The 18,342-nt window shown below is 33.9% G+C and overlaps 1 protein-coding gene across 2 annotated transcripts in view; it reads left to right on the forward strand.

Moving 5' to 3' along the window:
• Window positions 1-15,251, forward strand: part of CLINT1 (clathrin interactor 1) — a 62,310-nt gene extending 47,059 nt beyond the window's left edge. The window contains exons 9-12 of one of the 2 annotated variants that reach the window (XM_045551271.1): window positions 6,805-6,882; window positions 10,224-10,516; window positions 12,019-12,223; window positions 13,526-15,251. In XM_045551271.1, coding sequence (XP_045407227.1) covers window positions 6,805-6,882; window positions 10,224-10,516; window positions 12,019-12,223; window positions 13,526-13,872 — 923 coding nt within the window. In that variant the 3' untranslated portion in view covers window positions 13,873-15,251. The remainder of the gene's footprint in view (window positions 1-6,804; window positions 6,883-10,223; window positions 10,517-12,018; window positions 12,224-13,525) is intronic. The other variant, XM_045551272.1, reaches the window with a different exon arrangement.
• Window positions 15,252-18,342: the final 3,091 nt, after the last annotated feature.

Below are 18,342 nucleotides of genomic sequence, written 5' to 3' on the forward strand. Positions count from 1 at the left end.
CTATAGTTCATTTAACTTTTCATTCATTTATTCAACAAATATTTGTTGAACCAGGCACTGGTCTGGGTGCTTGTAAAACAGAACTCCTGCCCTCATGGAAAGGTCAAGTGGAGGAAGTAATCATTAATCAGAGTCACAAATGGTTACCTACTTATCAAAATGCCGAGTGCTTTGGGCTTTCTGTGAAAGTGTGTAACTACTTAGCAAAAATGTTTTATGAAGGCTACAGCAAAAGAACAATTTACCGCAATTTTCTTGTAGATGTGATTGATCATTTCTTCAGTTTGATTTCCAATATGTGCTAGATTTTATTTGAGTAACTCCTGATAAATTGTTTTCAAGAAAATTGATATTTTTAGGGTTGCATTTGGTGATTATGGAGTTTTAATAATCTACTGTGCTATATGTCAGAACAGCTCAAGAAATACAGCTTCTGTTTAAAGACAGTCTTTCCAAGCCTCATTTCACATTAAAATGTAGACAGCAAGATGGAGGTAAAACTATTGTGCAAAGTAAATATGTTGCTCCCAGTTGTGTGATGATTTTTCAAAGGTGAATTGTTTTTAAACTTCTAAATTAGCATTTAAGTGTAAGTCAGTGATGGAAATTACTTTTTGTTGATAGTATCATGTATTTAATTAATATAATATATAAATCCCTTAATATTTTCTTTTTCTTGCCTACTATCATAAAATTCTTAGACTGGGAATGAACTTTATAGGACATCTGGATTGAGCTACGTTCTGAGATTCTTCAATTCTCTTCACCTTTTTTCTGTAACTGTTCCTAAAATTATTCTTTAAACTTTATTGGACTGTAATGCCTAAGGTTACAAACAATTACATTAGTTTAACAATTTATGTGATGTCTTTTTGTATGTTTGAGATTTAAACTATAGAATTAACTGGTAGTTAGCATGTTGTAATATAACACAGACACACACAGACACAGTGTCACAGAATATTAACTATTTTGGACTTCTGGCATGAAATATTAAAGGACCCCTTTCATGCATTTATGGGAAGTTTTAATGGAGCAATCAGAGAAGAATTAACTAGGAAGGTCAGATGAGTGAATGTAACTTTTTTCCTTGGTGATATCAAGATTGCTGTGAACAAACAGAGAGAATTATTAAATACAAACATACTTCCTTTGCTTGGCGAGAAACCTTTGAGTGGTTTTTCTTCTCCAGTGCAAACAGTAGATTGACTAATTAAATAGAAGTAGCAATTAATATTAATATAGTAATTGAGACAAACTTTGAATGAAATCTGGAAGGTTTCTTGACTTAAGGTGTATTTTATCTTAATAAAAAGCAATTGAATGTGGATTGACATCAGAAGTGTTTTTTAAAGCTTTCTCCTGTTTGAAACAGTGTATTTAACTAGTTTGTGCAGATCCCCCTTCAATCAGTGTATAAATTTAGTTACCCTCAATCTCTTTAAATATTTTAATAATATATTTTAAGTTGAATTCAGCAGTGAAAGAAAATTGGATATTAAATCTTTAGCACCTACACATGAGAAGGTGTAAGAATTTACCGTATTAACATTGCTATTTGGTATGCCATTTGGGTGTCATTTACCAGATGTGCCCATATTTATAAATAGTACCATCATGCAAGTAATGTAGGCACAAGCTGTAAAGCTAAGCAGATACTGCATCTGTACACTCACCAGATAAATACATCCTCTGAGAAAATGCTCACATTTTCTTCTTTTGTATTATTACATTCTTCTTGTTAGCATCTTCAAAAGTATATTTGATAAAATCTTTGTAGAATATCTTACCAAGTTTAAAAATAGGTATGTGAATACCAGAGAAAGAGTACTTAGGTTAGACAAAGAAAAAAAAAATATATATATATATGGGAAACCTAATCATTTATCAAGATTTATTTCAGACTATCTTGATAAATGTCCCATTGTGGTGATATTCTTCTAAAATCTAGTCATATGATATTTTGGTAGCTTTTACATATAGTACATTTTTAAGTAAACATTTTAAGAAATGAATAATAATTTAAAGTGCAGTCATCCACTGCATAATGATGTTTTCAGTCAATGATGTACCACCTATACAACCATGCTCCTATAAGATTATAATATTGTATTTCTGCTGTACTTTTATATGTTTAGGTATGTTCAGATACATAAATACTTCCCATTTTGTTACAGTTGCCTACAGTATTCAGTACAGTAACATGCTGTACAGGTTTGTAGCCTAGAAGGAGTAGGCTGTACTATCTAGGTTTGTGTAAGTACACTGTGGTGTTCACACAATGATGAAATCACCTAATGTATTTCTCAGAACTTAGCCTCATCGTTAAGCAATGCATGACTATATTTAGAAAATAAGCCAATTAGAAATAGAATGCCAAAAAACATTCTGTTTCTTTTTTTAGTATATCTCCTTTAAAAAGAAGTCCAGGTTGTCTCCTTTGTCTCTTTGTAATTAAGAAATTTAGGTCTAATTAACATACTATTATACAAGATATTTCTGGTATAGTAAATGAAGTTGGAAAGAAAATACACCATGATCAGTGCAAATAGAAATACTTGCAATATATTTTGAATTATTTTCTTAAAAAAAAACCATTTAAAAGGATTAAGGTATATCAAATCCAAAATGTTTATTATATTTACATTTGAACCTGTTGCTTTGTACCCAGTACTTTCTAGTTAGTTGAGGATATTTACATAACTAAATATGTTATTTAGTGGAGTAGTGTATTTACATAAATATGTAAACATTCACCTTGTTACATCCTCAACATACCAACTTATATATTAGAATATGGATGGGGTCGTTTCTAGTTTTAACCCAAGTTTACTAAAAATAAAAATTTTAAAGTATATGTTCCTTTTCTCTGATAATTAAAAGAAGTAAAGCATGCTCAATTTGGTGGAAAAAAGTGATTCACCATAATTAGGACACATAAAATTAACTATTAATTACTTTGATGAATATTCTTTTTTGAACAGATTTTCTGTATATTCAGTCAGTACATTTATTTAAGTATTTATTATGTGGCAAATCTTTTTCAGGATTTTAGATAGGGGCTTGTTTTTTTTTTTTTTTTTTTTTATAAACTGCTTTTCACCCAAGATCTCATGACCATTTCCTTATGATAATTGGTGTTCTTTTACAAAACTTTTCATTGCTTTTTGATCTTACATTATATGTCTATACTATAATTTCTTTCAATAATCAGTCCCTTGTTTTCTAAACATTAGGTTTTGTTTTAATTTTTTTCTAAAATTTTCTCTATTATAAATAAAGTAGCATAATAGCACCTTTAAAAACTTCCCAGTTTGGTAAGGAGAAAATAGTATTTCATCTTATTTTGTATCTGTTTGATGAGTGAGTTTGAACTTTTCATATTTTTATAGGTCAATTGTGACTTGTCTGTTCATGCCCTTTGTCCATTTTTTCTATTGAGGGTACTCATCCTTATTGATTTTTTAAAACTTCTTGTATATTATAGATAATAATTCTTTGCCATGGATTTTTAAATTCTTTTGCATTTTGTCATTTCTTTAATTTTGTTTATATTAGAATTCTTCATGTCAAATTTCTTTCTCCTAATGTAATATAGATCTGATTTTTTGTTGAAGAAAATTTTCATTTGTAGTTTAAACACTGTCTAGTGTAGCTATATTTTCTTGTTCACAGTATTGCTTTGGAAAATACATGTTCCCAGCTGGTGATTGTAAATAACCTCCTTGCTGCCCTGAAAAGGCAGATGGAAATGGTTCATTTATAATGACAGCTCTCATGTGGGAATCTTGAAGGATAGCTCCTGTGAAAATTAGCAGTCTTCCACATGTAGCAATTTTTGGTAGACTCTTTTATTTACATTTCCTTAGATAGAAGTTATCTGGGAAAATGCTTAAGTATAGAAAATTTCTTTGGAATTTGGTATGAATATCATACATATAGATATAGATAGTCCTAGGAGAGAGAAACTTTTCATAAATGAAATAGAGTTTGAATTTTTGAGACAGTTTTCCAAGTTGAAGATCACATTGTGTAAAGTACCAATAGAAACATAATATGTGGCACTTGAAAAGATTAGAGAAAAAAACTACATCCTTTTCCAGAAAGGCGCTGTTTATTTGTAAAGTACCTATATGTATGTTCTGTTCATTATTCCTATTGTTCTTAAATTAGACATGTTGAAATCAAGCTCCCTGTAGTATGGGTGAAGAGGAGTACATATTTGCTGTAGATAAATTGTGAACACCATATGATTTCAGTTTAGGTAGTGGAAGGTGGAGCAGCAAAATAACCAAAGTGGGTATTTACCTGGTATATTAAATTGAGGATATTTCAAAAACAAAGTTTTTTACCCATTTTGCAGTTGTGATCTACAGCATTCAGTGCTTTTATCCTCAACATGAATTTTCTTTGTGGCCTAGACTATGTAAGAATTGAAAATCCCTAACTTGTTTAGCATAATAAATTACATATAGGTGTTTATTCCCTGCTTGGGTGAAGGAAGTTAAAACAATCCCCAATTTTCAAATCCATTAATGATGTAATTGATTTAACTATCATTCTATTACTCAATAGCATATTTTGACCAATATTTTTAACTTGAAGGAACATTACAGAAAACAACTTAAGAATAGAAACATTCATTTCTGTGCTAGTTTTTTATTAATATATGTACTTATTTATATAGTTTAAAACCATAGTTCATTGATCTTTTGTGCTCCTTGTCACATTTTATCACAATATATGTACTTTATGGAAGAAAAAGCAAATCACTGGTATACTATCTTTTAGGTGATATAAAATTTTGACTTATAAGCTATAGTGTTAGTAGAACCGGAAAACCTTTGCTTTGGTTGGCATTAGTTCTCTGGTGAGTGAGGATATGTATATGTGAACATGTGCATCTATAATGTGGTAAAGGAATGAGAAATTACTTATGCCTGCTGATAGTTGACTACAGTAAATGTGCATTAATAAGAAATACCAGGTACGCATGTATCAGAAGCTGATTTGTTCCTTTTATTACTGCTGGCCATTTATTAAGAAGGGGAGATGGTTCTAGTTTAATTAACCCAGTTGAGTGTAGCAGATGGGGCAGAATGTCTTGCAGCGATAAGACAATTCAGAAATGGCACCAGATGTTGGAAGCTGTCCCTGGTGGTGTTTGAGTGCAGCCCAGATGTTCCAGTCCCACCTGGCTAGTTTCTAAGCACTGCAGGCTAAGCATCTGTGATGTAACCTATATAATGTTCACATAACACTAAAAGCACCGTAATTTAACTGCTGCTGTAAACTTCTAAGGTTATGACTCTTAAGAGGTGAAATCTTTAAGGACAGACAAAAATAAGGACAACTATTTAAAGTTTTTAGATCTTTGGCTGTTTCATTGATAAATGAGCTGGAGAAAATGGGATATTAAAGCTTTAAATAATGTTATTGTTCAAATTGTAGATAAAAGTAAATATTCTTACCCATGATGTAGTGTTTACAAATAAAAATTAGTATGAGAATGTGATGTTATGCACACAGATTGATTTGTAGACTTATGATTGGGATCTAACCCCTTTAAAAACAACAGTCTAGAAGTAGCAAGAAGCTATTTTTCCATGCATTTAAAATACAAGTATACTCTCATGGAGTAAACAATAGGAGAATAAATAGTCCACCAAAATCATTGATTTTTCCCCCCCTGTATCCATTTAAATTGATTTTTATACAAATGAACTTCAAATTTGTTCTTCTAATTTTTTATTTTAAAGAGAAAATTTGTCCCATTTTATTTATCTCTCACTCTCTAGTTCTTTTTTATTAGTTGTTTATCTATTGTTTTATTGGTTTATTCTGTACCGTTTGTGAGGAAGTTGGAAACATGACATTTTTCCCCAAAAATACTTCTTCATATATCTCCTTACAAGGACATTCTCTTTTATAATCATAATATAATTACACTTGAGATTTAACATTAAAATATTCGTGTCTAATATATGACCATATTTAAATTTCCCCATGTCTCAATTCTGTCAGGATAGCACTTTTTTAAAAATCCCATGTCCTATCAAGGGTTATTCATTTCATTTATTTGTCTTCTAAATGTCTTATTCCCCAGCAACATTTTAGTCAGGTTTTAGCATCCATTGAAGATTTTTTTTTTTTTTTTTTTTTTTTTGAGACAAGAGTCTCACTCCGTTGCCCGGGCTAGAGTGCCATGGCATCAGCCTAGCTCACAGCAACCTCAAACTCCTGGGCTCAAGCAATCCTCCTGCCTCAGCCTCCCAAGTAGCTGGGACTACAGGCATGTGCCACCATGCCTGGCTAATTTTTCTATATGTATTTTAGCTGTCCATATAATTTCTTTCTATTTTTAGTAGAGATGGGGTCTCACTCTTGCTCAGGCTGGTCTTGAACTCCTGAGCTCAAACGATCCGCCCACCTCGGCCTCCCAGAGTGCTAGGATTACAGGTGTGAGCCACCACGCCCGGCCATTGAAGATTCTTATAAAGAGTATAATCAGCTGGATAAACCATATGTCCATGTTACGTTCATGAAATATTAGTGAGAGAGAACTTTAACCACAAATGTAGTGTCATTTATTAGATATAGAACTAAGGATCATAAGAGTCTGTGGTAGCTTACAGGGAATATAGTGATATGAAAATCTAGGTTGGCAAACTTAAGCTTTTATGAAGCATGTGGGGCCTCTAATATTGGTTATTTTTTGTGTCATGCTAAAATGGCTTCCTGAAATTGTTTACAATTGTTTTGTAGTTCTAACAGTTTAACTTTTTCCTCATTCTTAACTTCTAGGAGGATCAGCTGATTTATTCGGGGGATTTGCTGACTTCGGCTCAGCTGCTGCATCAGGCAATAATTTCCCTCCCCAAGGTATAATGTGATTTGATTGGCCAGAAGGTATAAAGGTTTATCAAAATAAAAAACTCCTTACCCCTCAAATTGGCTTCTTTTTGACTTTTTTCTTCTCTTTATAATATTTATAATTCATAATTCCTAAAGAATTTATTCACAAGGTATTTTATTAGGCAAGTGTCTTAAATGTGCCAAATGAATTAATATGGTTGCAGACTACACAGGTACTATCTAAAGAAAATTGTCTGTATTCATAAGTGACTTGTTTAGCTTTGGGCAGGGGATGTGAATAAGTATAAACTCATCTTAGCAGCAAGAATATTATGGTTTATGTTTAGTTTTTGGCTTATAATTTTCACAAATGAAAGTTGGGGACATTGCAATTGGGAAAACTATCTTACAAAAATTTATTCCTTTGTAATTTAGATATCTTAAGAGCATTTCTGTGAAAAATAACTTCATTTTGACATACCCTAAAACAGTGAGCAGTTGAACCTCAGAAAAACTCTCTCACACTATGTTAAATAGAAATTTTTTTAAAATACCAACATTCGAGTAGAACATAGACTTAAACATCAAGGATTGAGGTGAAGGGCTTGTCTTCTTTCCTTTTTGAACTAATATTTTACCTCTGCCATACACTATGGTAGCTGTTTAAGTTTGGGAAGGCCTCCAATGTTCTCAAACTAGAAATAATACTACTTTTCACAGTTTTTTATGAGGATAAAGTAATGTCTGTAGAAGGATGTAGACTAGGGAGTTAAGTTCATTATTATCTTTTTTTTTCTTTTTTAGGTTGTAAATGGGTTGTGGTGTTTGTTTTATAAAGTCTAGTCAGTCTGAAGTTTGAGACATAATATTTTTAAAAATTAGCTATCTTAAACATGAGGGGAGAAGGATGTAATTTAACTGAATTAGTGTTATTCATTATAAGTAAAATCTATTGCTATTAAACTAGATTAAAATTTATATTTAGTAACGTCTGGTTTAGGTTTGTGAGGAGTTGGGAAGAAAGATGCAAAGCTTTTAATGTGGTTTGGGGTTATATTGACAGCCTACTTTTGTAAATTCTAAGTACTTCCCATAAACCAGAATTGTTGAGTAATTAACTGCTTCATTTTGAAAGTATGATTATGCCTTGTAAGGGTTGATACCTTACTTTAGGCAAATCAAAGTGAAAGATAAACATTGCCCTAATTTTATATACTTCTTATGTAATTCTCAAAGTTTTTATGTATGTAAAGTTGCCTACTATGCAAATAATTTGAATATATTAATGTTGCCTAAGTAATACATCTCTTCATCTGTATGCATGTGATTAATATAACCTGATCACCATTACACAGGGGGCTGGAACTATTGCAACAATGATTAATCATTTCTAAACAATATATGCCCCGCTAGAAATCTTTTCCTTCCATGATTAATCATCTCAGATACTAAGTTTTCAGATGGGGCAACACATTTTGCCCCAGTTTCCATTGATGTTCTGTTTAATAGATCAAGCAAATAGAAAATCAGCATGAAATTTACTTTTATCCAGTAGCCTTGCTTAAATTAATTTAAATTGTTTAATATATAGAATTGTAAAGCTCTTAACACAGTCTCTTTCATAAAGAGGATCAAAGATGTTTTAGTACAACCCTGAGGTAATGAATATTAGCCCAGTTTTTATATTAAATTGTTGGTAGAGCCTGAGGTTTCTAAATGAGTTAGAATTATTTTCCCTTTTGAGGGTGCTTATATTTTAATATAATTATAAAAGAATATAATTTTAAAGACTTCATGTTATTGTTCTCTCTTGATATTTAGCATAATGAGACACCGTATTGCAGTGATTGGTTACCTTTTAGACTAGACAAAATGTATTTCCAAGTTGTAAATGAACATGGAGTGCAAAGAGATGGTGTTAATTAACTTGGAAATACATACTACTTGCTTTCAGCTGACAGGTTTTCTGTAGCTCTTTCTTTACCTTTTGCTTTTTCAACTTCCATTTATTCATATTTATCTGTTTGTCCCTTTCTTAAGGAAAGATTTATTTACTTAGATATATGTATAGCCTAGTGAAATTTTTTTTTACAAAAATATCACTTGTCTTTAAAATCATTGTGTTCCACATAGTTATTATTATGAATACAGAATTTACAGAAGCTTGACTTACACTTTTATATGGCATACCTAAAGGAAAGAGTGCAGTGCTGTGGCTCTCACCTGGGCTTTCACAATTAATTCAAAGTAACAATAACGAACTTTAAATGGCACTTACTACATATTAAATTATTTAATCCTCACAACTTAAATTTTATAAGTGAGGCACAGAAAGGTTAAGTAATTTGCTTAGGGTTACAAAACTAGTAAGATACAAAATCCATGCTCTTAACCAGTACAGTCTATCAGTTAATACTGAAAGTTTTTATATGTGTAAAGTTGCCTACTATGCAAATAATTTGAATATGTTAAATATTCAAATTAAATTATATTTAATGTATAAACTAAATATCAAATTAAAATATAAAAATTATCAATTTTTATATTGAATTCATTCAACATTAAACTTGTTGTAATTATAAAGTATAGTGATATGGTTTTGTTTTTTAATATTAGCATGAGTTTCCTTCCCCTCTTTTAATTTAAATATGTTGAACTAGTTGAAGCAAGCAGTGTACTAAGGTTACGTCATGGCTGTAGCCATTGTGTTGGTAATGGAAGCATGCCAAAATGAGTGAGAACTTGTTAGAGACATTTACTGACCCTACCCTTAATTTTATTAGGTCTTTTCCTCCATGCTTTTCTGGTGTTTGTGGGTTTTTTAAAAAAAATAAATTTAATCTCATGAATTTGGGGTTTTAAAAATTACATGAGGCAGTATAAATTGTAGTTTGATTTCTCCTGAATCTTCCAAATAGTGAATGCACTAAATGAGTTGAGTTCTTTGATTTTACTGAGTATCTCCTCACATGAGGATTCTGGAGCTCCCAGCAAAAAGTTTAACCAGTTTAGAGTTTTCTTCTTGCTTTTCAGAGTCCAAGGCTAGATCCTGTTTGTTCAGGTGGAAGCATATTTGTTATACAGACTTGGCTGAAGGGAAGTCTTTATGGTAATTTCTATATGTCACCCACAGACCTGCCAAGAGATGAGTTTTACTTTATATTTAGGAGGGTTTTTTTTTTCTTTGCCACCTTGTTAACTCTTGTGTAATATTCATGAGAAAGAATAACGTCCAGATGGAGATGGTACCTGCAGATGTTAATCTGGATGGACTCAGATCAACTCTAATTTGTTTCAGTTCATAGATTGTTAAATTTGTTCTGTGCATTTCAGAAAGTTTCTTACTCTTACAGTTCTTTCTGTCTTAGTAACAGCAACAAGTGGGAATGGAGACTTTGGTGACTGGAGTGCCTTCAACCAAGCCCCATCTGGCCCTATTGCTTCCAGTGGCGAGCTTTTTGGCAGTGCCTCACAGTCAGCTGTAGAACTTGTTAGTGGCTCACAACCAGCTTTAGGCCCATCTCCAGCTGCCTCAAATTCTTCAGACCTGTTTGATCTTATGGGCTCATCCCAGGCAACCATGACATCTTCCCAGAGTATGAATTTCTCTATGATGACCACTAATGCTGTAGGGCTTGGTTTGCCCATGTCAAGATCACAGGTAAGTTGTCTGCTTCCCTTGGAAATTGTGGTTCATAATGTTTGAGGTGCCTTAACTCATCTAATGATAGACTAGCATAAAACAGAAAGTAAGCAAACCATGTGTGTACCACTTTAGCACATTGCATTTACTTTACACTCTTTCCCCTAGTGTAGTCATTTGAATTCTAGAGGGCAAGGCCTTCTCGCCCATCTATCTTCTAGTCACTGTAAAGCCAAGCATGGTGCCTTACACAGAGGAGGGACATGCTGAAAATTTATTGAATTGTAACAAATTGGTATTTAATAGTTGTTAAAATTGTTTTTTAAGAGAAAGAAATAGAGATATTGCTTCATCCGTGTTAACCATTCACTCAGTAAAGTTTCTGGTCATGTCCTTAAAGAACTATCACTCGTTGGTAGTCAGCAGTCATTGTTGATATAGAAAATTATTCTTTCAAATGGTAACTCTTCCTCCCCTTTCTGGGTCTACTCTATATTATATAGATTCTTCTTTTAACTCTCATTTTCATAAAGGAAAACAACCAAAATGGGAGTTTCTTCATTCACTTTTTTATAGTTTAGTCCAAATTACCTAATATAGAGTTTGAACAAGTTCAGGTTTGGAAAATATATGTCTGAGTTGTACCAGTTGTACTGAGTTGTACTTGCTATTTTTGACTCAGGGTATTGAGAATATTTGTTGATGATGCTAATTACTCATTTTAATATGTAGATTCTCCTCTCTGAGGTGTTAGGATGAAGGAAGAGAAGAAAGAAGCAGAAAGGTGACTGTTTTGTGTAACAGAAATTAGGCTTAACATACAATTTACGATTTATAAAGTCATTCTACTTTATTTGTGATCTTAATTGTAACTATTATGTTTCTTTGCATTGCTACATTTGTACTTACTCTTCCTGTTCCTATTCCTTTTTTCTGTCCTTTTCACAGTTACTCTTAGTAACCACCGGGAACCTCTGCTTCTTTCTCCTGAATTTATTTTTTCTCCTTAATTGGTCCATCAAGTTCTACTAGTGTTGCTCACTTTAGGCAGAAGTATGCACAGGGCAGGGAAATGTCAATCAGAATATGTGAAATATAATCTGCTATTTCATGGTTTGGCCTTTTTATAACATGAGAAGTTATATCCAGAATTTTGTTCTGTGAGAATAAATTTCCACTTGTATTATCTCCTTAAAGCTGTACTAACCTGAAGGTGGTAGTTGCCCTGAGCATTTGCTAGGGGTAGTGGCTTCTAGACTGTGGGTGACGGGAGAATAACTGTTAGTGTAGACATATTGTTGGTTTTTTCCACCTCAAACCTGATTGGAACTTTAGAGGAACCTCTCTGGGAAGCTTATGATTCAGAGTATTAAAGACTTTTACATAGAACTAGCATAGAACATTTGTGGTTCTTTTGGTTTCAGAAGTTTGTTACTGTGATTAAATTGTGATTAAATTGCCATCTGATAAATCTTTATAGAACAGATGCTTAATCTTTAGAGCATTTTTCTATTTTTCAGCCTTTGCAAAATGTTAGCACAGTGCTGCAGAAGCCTAATCCTCTCTATAATCAGAATACAGATATGGTCCAGAAATCAGTCAGCAAAACCCTGCCTTCTACTTGGTCTGACCCCAGTGTAAACATCAGCCTAGACAACTTACTACCTGGTATGCAGCCTTCCAAGCCCCAGCAGCCATCGCTCAATACAATGATTCAGCAACAGAGTAAGTTACCTCAAGACATCCCACTTTTTTGTGTACTTGTAATCTTTTGCCCTGATGCCAGGACTACTACAGGCTATGAGATAAAATACATGACATGAACTATATATAACTAACAGTTGTTAACTAAGATCTTTTCACATAGTACTCACTTCATATCCCTCTGGCACATTGAATTACTTTGTATTCTACCCTTGTCATGACAATATTTATTGTATTGTGGTGAGTTTTGGGGCCCTGACTACTAAAATAAAAATATTTGCTGTATACATTTTTTTTAAATACAGGCAAATATGAAGAAACAAAAATCATCTGAATTCCACAGGCTAGGGGTAATTAATACATATTTATTTCAGCCTTTTCTAAGCGTATTTTTAATACTTGTTATCATTCTCTCTCTATTGTTTTGTTTCTTGCTGTTCTCATTCAACATTAAATTATAAGGCCAGGAGAGGTGGCTCACCCTTGTAATCCTAGCACTTTGGGAGGCTGAGATGGGAGGATTGCTTGAGGTCACAAGTTTGAGACCAGACTGAGCAAGAGTAAGACCCCATCTCTACTACAAATAGAAAAAATTAGCTGGACATGGTGACAAGCACCTGTAGTCCTAGCTAGTGGGGGGACCAAGGCAGAAGGATCACTTGAGTTCAGGAGTTTGAGGTTGCAGTGAGCTAGATTGTGCCACTGCACTCTAGCCTGGGTGACAAAGTGAGACTCTGTCTCAGGGGGAAAAAAAAAGAAAGAAAAAAAACATTAAATTATGATTGTTTTTCCTGTGTTGTGTTCCTAGGAAAAAATGATTTTTAGATCTTCATAGTTATCCATCATATCATTGTGCTGTTCCTCTTGCCAATTATTTAAATTGTTTCCAGCCTTTTGTTCTTATAAATAACTTCAGGATTTTGTATAAACCTTTGTACTTATGTTTTTTTTTTCTTCATGTAATGTTCTAAAAACAGAGTGAGTCAAAAGATACAAACTTTTTAAAGGCTTTGATATACATTAGCTCTTGACAACTTGTTAGGGAGGCTTTAACAATAGAATTTTTAAGAATATTTTAAACTGGCTCATGTTTTTCCCCTAGCCCACTCCTACTGCTTCTACATCTCTGGAAAACCAGGGCCAAGAGCCACTGAATATTTCTCAAGAGTAACCAGTGCAAATTAATTGACTTCTCTTATAAAAATCACTGTAAAGGAATTTTGCTGGGGCTAAAGGTATTGATGGTCAGGAAGATTCTATTAGTTTTCTACTCTATGAATCTAAGAATTCATTGTGGTAAAGTTGTCTGTTTTCTTCTGGTAGATATGCAACAGCCTATGAATGTGATGACTCAAAGTTTTGGCGCCGTGAACCTCAGTTCTCCATCAAACATGCTTCCTGTCCGGCCCCAAACTAACACTTTGATGGGGGGACCCATGCCTATGAGCATGCCCAATGTGATGACTGGCACCATGGGAATGGCCCCTCTTGGAAATACTCCGATGATGAACCAGAGCATGATGGGCATGAACATGAACATAGGGATGTCAGCTGCCGGGATGGGCTTGACAGGCACGATGGGAATGGGCATGCCCAACATAGCCATGACTTCTGGAACTGTGCAACCCAAGCAAGATGCCTTTGCAAATTTCGCCAACTTTAGCAAATAAGAGATTGTAAAGAAGCAGATTGAATGAAGAATTTTCAGCTTTGCAGATAGGTGATGTCGGGATGGAAAATGCTAATCAGCTCCCCTTTATCAATTAATTAAAATAAACCTACATAAAGAACCAAAAAGGCTGTTTTATAAAAGTGAAATATCTAGTATTTTAGAAGGCCAGGCAAGAGCACTTCAGATGAGGCAGTCAGAATCATTTTTTCCAATGAGAATAGACCACAATGGGGTGGTGAGACCATTGAAAGCCTTTATAAATTGAAGAACCCATTTAATATCATAATTTGTGGGGAAACTGGAATAGGGCTGAATAAATGTGTTTGAATCTCTAATTTTATACTTTCTTTTCCTGAGGAACTTGATTTTTCTGTCCCTGAATCGCCTTGTCATAATTGGGTCTGTTCCTTTTAGTACCACTCTTGAGTCCATATATGAAATCATTAAAGTTGGATGATCAGTTTTTTATAAAAATATATATTTTTGTCCAAAAAAGGCATACATATGTGATTATGGCTAAATCAAAGGTAACTGGAATGTATATATACTTTTGCTAATGTTCCAGGAACACTGCTATTATACTATCCAAATTTTTATTGTAACAAAACCTCTTTAAGCAATTGGTGATAGCTATGGGACTTTCCCCATGTCTTCTGCTATAATTATCCTGTGCAAAACTAGGAAAAAATATTTTTTTCAGGACTGCTCTATGGTTTCCTTTAAAAGAAAAAAAACCCTCCAGTATTTTTGTTTGTTTTCAGCAGTCATTATTTACAGTTTGCAGTGATTAACTTGGCAAGGCTTTCCTTCCGTGTTTATCCCTGTAGCCATCATTTAAGTCAGGAACAGTCAAAAAAGAAAAATATTTATTTTATTATTATTTCTTTTTTTGGTGTCTGAAAAGGTAAAAATCCATTAAAACCTTAAGTTAAATATAAATGCTAGAACTCAATGTTCACTTTTAGATTTTATACAGTATTTGTTTTGTTTTGGTTTTGAGTGTATATAATATGGCATTAGCAATATGGTTCCAATAGAGAGGAGTTAAATATATATTATTAAAGGAGACCTGTAGCAGTCAAAGATTTTATTGATTTAATGACAAATAAAGGAAATTAATTAAAATGTTTTTGTTTTTCTGCTGTAATTCTGCATTAAGCTCACATGAAAATCATGATTCTAGAGTTTGGAATGCAAAATTAATTGTCTCACCCTCAAGCTGGGAATATTTTTCAAAATAAATATTATAATATAGATATCAAATTATCACCTCCCCACTTTATGTTGAAAATTTTTTTATTAAATTGATAAAACTTTGTTTCCATTGTATTCATAATGTTCTGTTATACATAACATTAAAATGTTCATTAAAATCAATGTTGAGCTGCATTTTCTTTCATTCTGTTAGACATTTGAAACCATTTAGGGAAAAAATAATTATGATTTGGGCAAAGTAATTTTTATAAATAATTTAAAATTATTTAATGACTTCTCTATTCTTTCCTATCATACTCTACTGTTAGGAATTAAAAATGAAGCAGCAAAGATAACCTGACCTGCTCCATTCTTGCTAATGTTCCATCTACAACATTTCTAATTAGGCAGAAATTCATGTACTTCAGCTAAGTGGTAATGAAAAGTGATTCATTTGCTGAATAAGAGATGAGAGGGAGTGTAATTAGCTGACTGCGGTTTTTAATCTTTCAACAATTCAATGTGTTTAAATTAGTTTCAAAGAATAGGAGCTTTCAAGTGTTGTTTCTTCAGAGCAATCAAACCAACCTCTGGTGGCAGCATAGTAGAATATCTTTCCTGATATTTAAAACCTGTAATCTTAAATAAATTTTTTCTTTAAGAAGGATATCTTAGAGGAAGTAAATATTTTATATCTAAATCTATGTTTAAATATTTTTTCTCAGTAGATTTATCTCTAAAGCATTTTCTATATCATGCTGCCTTTCTACATTGTATCTCCTTTTTTACTGAACCTCAACATTACACCCAGGCTAAGCGAGAGGACGGGTCATCCAGCCATGGAGAACTACACACATGAGGACTCCACGTGGAGAAAGAACCCCCGAAGTTTAGTGGGTGTGGCTGGAGCTTCACGTAGGAGTAGAATAGGGGGAGACAGGAAAGGACCGTGCTACAATTGGTGTTTAGGATGCTAAGTAATTGGTTCACTTTCCTCAAAAGTTCCTCGGAGGGGACTGTCACCACCAGAAATGGAATATTCTGAAGGCTCCGTTTGCTTTCCTTGCAATGGTTGTCACACAGGGCTTGCTTCACTTGGACTTTAAGAAACTGGAGTGGAAAATTGTATGGCAATGGTCTGGTATTTACTGTTGAAGCCGAAATGCATTAGCAGCTATTTTATATGTGAAAGATATAAATTGTTTGCATATCTAAGGGGCCATTTATAAACGCAAATTGCGTATTTTAAACAGTGATAACTTGCCTTTGCATATTACAGCTTACAGTGTGGATTCACGATCATTTCATCTCTGGTCTTCACAATAACCCTAAGCTAAGGAGGTAAGACAGTTACTATCCATCCCCTTGTTACAGATGAAGGAACTGAGGCTCTGAGATATCGAGGTCGTTGGGAAGGCCATGTGTCCTAAGACAGGGCCTTAGAATCTGAATTCAGTTTCCTTCCACTATTCCTCATTACCCCTCAATTAACATTTCAGACCTTTGAATTTAGAGTTTGCCATACAAAGTGTCAGCCTTTCCTTGCGTATCCCTGAGTTCTGACCATGTTGTCTCCAGACACCACGTAATGTTCCACGTGTAGTAGAGACAGCTAGTAAATGGTTGTTAACTAATATGTTTTTTAAGGAAGCACTGAAATGTTTATGTAATCTATTTGCATTTTCTAAAGGTCAACAGCAGAAGATAAGCCACAGAGCGAATAAAAACTGATCTCTTCTGAAGGGTAAACCTTTCTGTTTGTTTTGTAGAAATGGTGATACAACTTAGCATAAGACATTAGCCAAATCTTGAAAGCAGAAAAAATCCAGCAGATTTGGAGTAAGTATGACACAAAGGCACCTCAAGGGATCAAAAGCTGTGTTAAGAGCAAGCCGATGGCTAACGTGGGTGGTGTGGTTAAGGAATCCGTTTTCTAAAGATTGTGTGCTCTTGACAATTCTTCATTTGCTCCTGCGATTCTTGTGCTCAAGAAGTAGAATTGAGATTCCCAACCACCAAATAAAAGTCGAAATGGAATTGCTAGATGTAAGGTGCTCTTAAGGGATTATCTGAATTGACATCTTCAGAATAGGGTTTGAAAGGACATTTGGAGATACCTGGCATTTTGAAAATTCTTTGATTGCCAATAGTTGAACTTATTTTTGATGGGGAAAAAATATAATCTGTACTGGAAAATATAAAATGAGATTTGAGGCACAGGTTACACAAAGAACCATTTTTCAAGTCCCCTTTTACAGGAAAGTAATAAAATAAAATTAAAGAAATATTATCGGCCGGGCGCGGTGGCTCACGCCTGTAATCCTAGCTCTGGGAGGCTGAGGCGGGTGGATCGCTCGAGGTCAGGAGTTCGAGACCAGCCTGAGCAAGAGTGAGACCCCGTCTCTACTAAAAATAGAAAGAAATTATCTGGCCAACTAAAAAATATATATACAAAAAAATTAGCCGGGCATGGTGGCTCATGCCTGTAGTCCCAGCTACTAGGGAGGCTGAGGCAGTAGGATCGCTTAAGCCCAGGAGTTTGAGGTTGCTGTGAGCTAGGCTGATGCCACGGCACTCACTCTAGCCCGGGCAACAAAGTGACACTCTGTCTCAAAAAAAAAAAAAAAAAAAAAGAAATATTATCAAGGTACCTTAATTTTAATTAATTTACTAGGTTTATCAGTGTTGTCCTTTAGACTTAATTCCTGCAATGAGCCAAGGAAAGGACACACTTCCCAGTGTGGAAGTGTATGTATGTGTGTCTCTACACATACAGTATCTGCCTATATATAAAAATATACAATAAAGATTGGCTCTTAAATACTGTCTCTTCACCAAATTTTTCAGACGTCCCAAGAGTTCTCAGATTTGAATGATAAAAAAGTGGCATAAGGTACCGCTTTAGTAATTAGCTGGTTCTTTAATAAGGCCTCAATTACTTTGTTTCATGATAAGGAAAAAAAAAAATATGTTCCAAGACAGAGTTACATTCGACATCTGGGAACCTCCTAACAGCTGGCTACCTAATGAATATGCATCTGCTTAAGAGGCTGTAGACCATTAATAAACCAATAGATGTAAAGCAGAAACAATCTTTGTCAGCTTCAAATGAGATTGGACGCAATGTGCTGTGAAGTGTCACTGTCACATTGAATTGAGTTTGGGAGGTTAACAATCAACTGTTAGCTCCTCATGTCTTTGTATATCTGCACTTGTGCTAACACTCTTCCCAAACTGGTGGCCATGTTTCTGGGGTACAGCCTCTTTTTCTTGA

This window comes from Lemur catta, chromosome 5, assembly GCF_020740605.2.
Source record: "Lemur catta isolate mLemCat1 chromosome 5, mLemCat1.pri, whole genome shotgun sequence".
NCBI classification, from domain to species: domain Eukaryota; kingdom Metazoa; phylum Chordata; class Mammalia; order Primates; family Lemuridae; genus Lemur; species Lemur catta.